The sequence below is a fragment of the Fukomys damarensis genome, unplaced genomic scaffold, assembly GCF_012274545.1.
Source record: "Fukomys damarensis isolate Sample0158 unplaced genomic scaffold, DMR_v1.0_HiC HiC_scaffold_4, whole genome shotgun sequence".
NCBI lineage: Eukaryota > Metazoa > Chordata > Mammalia > Rodentia > Bathyergidae > Fukomys > Fukomys damarensis.
This window is the reverse complement of record NW_022900916.1, coordinates 4,057,093-4,059,441: the sequence shown is the minus strand read 5'-3', so window position 1 is coordinate 4,059,441 and position 2,349 is coordinate 4,057,093. Positions and strand designations below refer to the sequence as shown.

General features: G+C 37.7%; 1 protein-coding gene across 1 annotated transcript in view; it reads right to left on the bottom strand.

The window, feature by feature from the left end:
* The window catches only part of Cacna2d1 (calcium voltage-gated channel auxiliary subunit alpha2delta 1), a 339,947-nt gene that overhangs the window by 23,400 nt on the left and 314,198 nt on the right, over positions 1-2,349 (bottom strand). The window contains exons 26-27 of the mRNA XM_010636710.2: positions 1,543-1,630; positions 221-283 (exon numbers count right to left, since the gene is read on the bottom strand). Of these exons, the coding sequence (XP_010635012.2) occupies positions 221-283; positions 1,543-1,630 (151 nt within the window). The remainder of the gene's footprint in view (positions 1-220; positions 284-1,542; positions 1,631-2,349) is intronic.

Genomic DNA, 2,349 nt, shown 5'->3' with positions numbered 1-2,349 from the left:
ATTCAATGAACTAGCAAAAATATTATTGAAAAACCCTGTGCAGAATTTTTCAGAAAAAAATTTTATAATATATTTCAATATAACTGTTTAAACCACACTGCAATTTAATCTAACATCGAACAGCTTTCTCTCAAGAATGGCTTCCTTATAGAGTAGTGCACGGCTTCTTGGCACAGCCTGCCGTAACGCGGCTATTTTTACAAACGTTATTTGAACTTACTCTTTGGGGTAAACTCTGGTAATCCCACCGTCAGTCACAACAAACCGTGCTCTCACTCCCTTGCTGAAGCAAAGACAAAAGAAGAGAATTTTGTGTTAAACTTACTCGGAGATACCAGGTTAGGTCTTGGTGACTCAGAAGGGAACGGACAAGCTCTGAAAGGAAGGCGAAGATGCAAAACTATGTTTTAACGAATGAGAAAACGATGAAGAAAGTACTCGGTGGGAGTCTGCAGACGGAAGGGATCTCACAGGGGATGACGGCTTGAGCGTGGAACACAGGTGGACGGGGTGACAAAGAAATAGGAAATTATCCCAGGTAGTGAGAAAAGTGTGCATGAGCGGAAGTGAAGGGAGAGTACTGGGGTCTGGGGTAAGAAAGGCGTAAGGCAGAGGGAAAGGCACAGGAGACGTCAAATACAAAGGTCTTAAGGATGGGCAGCTCAGGACCCACGCTGAGAGTCACACTCGGGAGCTTCATGAGTCTGGAAAGTAGCACTGCCCACCGGAAGAGGCTGGCAGGAACGCACTCTAAGGAGAACGGGCCGGGAGCTGTATGTGGAGGGGAGGGAAGCCCTAGCAGGCTGGAAAATCAGTTGCTGGAATTTCTTAAGAGTGGGGTAATAAGGCACTGCTCATGAAGGAGAAAGGACACTGTCAGGGAACGTGTATCATTTAGTTATGAATTGAAAAAAGGGTTCTTGATGAGAATCATAACAGATTTCTCAGTTTCTTCACTGGATGTCTGAAAAGTTCAGTTAGAAAGCCAACTAACTCTTCACTAGAATCCAACTTCCTCTCAAACACAGGAAGGCACAAACGGGCCTATCTCATGTGGTTCATTCTTACCAACGTGTAAATCTGAGTAGCAGTACATTTTATTATGGAAATACACCCAAACTGAAAATGCAAGCTGTCAACAATTACAAAGTGATTTCCTTGTTAAAGATAAACATCTGTTCTGTATATGAATTAACTCCCTATGATGAACACGGCCTATCTCATGTGGTTCATTCTTACCAACGTGTAAATCTGAGTAGCAGTACATTTTATTATGCAAATACACCCAAACTGAAAATGCAAGCTGTCAACAATTACAAAGTGATTTCCTTGTTAGAGATAAACATCTGTTCTGTATATGAATTAACTCCCTATGATGAACACAACCATTATGTACTATAAACACAAAGTAACAAAAATAAAATTAAAAAGATAAATAATAAACTTTAAATTTATTAGGTCCATTATCTAAACATTCCCCAGGGAGAAGCTAAACTGAAATGCAGAATCTGTATTTTTGTGTTAATAAGAACAAATACTTACATATTTTTCTGCTTACTCCAGTAATTTTGGACAAGTTCATTTGTAAAACCTGCATCCAGCAAGACTCTATTAATCAAATCTGTATTACCTAACAGAAAAAGGATATCTTCAATTATATTCACATAGCTTTTTCAATTAGGACAATAATTTAAAAATATATTTTCAATTTTCAAAAACAATTTATTATGTTTCCATGAATTGAAAAATAAATTTTTGCACTCCCTATGTATTTTCTGTATTGTTCATCTCATTTTTTTTAAAGAAAATGTATGGAATTATGAGGGAAAAAGTGAGAGAAACTGCTGTGTAAACTCTATCAAAAGATAACCTGATGTATGCACGTTAGGAAATAGTAAGCAAGTTGTTTTACTTTTTTGCTTTGCATTTGTTTTTAGATTAATTTGGTGACTCACATAACTTCAATTTTGTATCCATAAAGACTTTATACACATGTAAACCTTGCACACAATTGTGCTTGTGTGTATCCATGTGGATGTCATAGTATTAATTCTAAATTTATCACATAAAATCAAACAAAATGTTCCTTCTATACCGAGACTGATTTTTTTAATTCTTCCTCATTCTCAATACCAAATATAAGACCATCATGGAGTAAATCTGACTTTCCTGAGAAGCTCAGTACACGTTCTTTTTGCTCTGCTGCAGGGAAGGAACAGAACACCTGTCACAGACCAGCACTGCTCACGACAGGACTTTGGAAACTCCTGGTATTAGTAAAGAGCACAGCTTTGGGATATAATTTCTGGAATTATTGAAGAGTGCAAGAGCCCAAGTTCAAAGGCACCG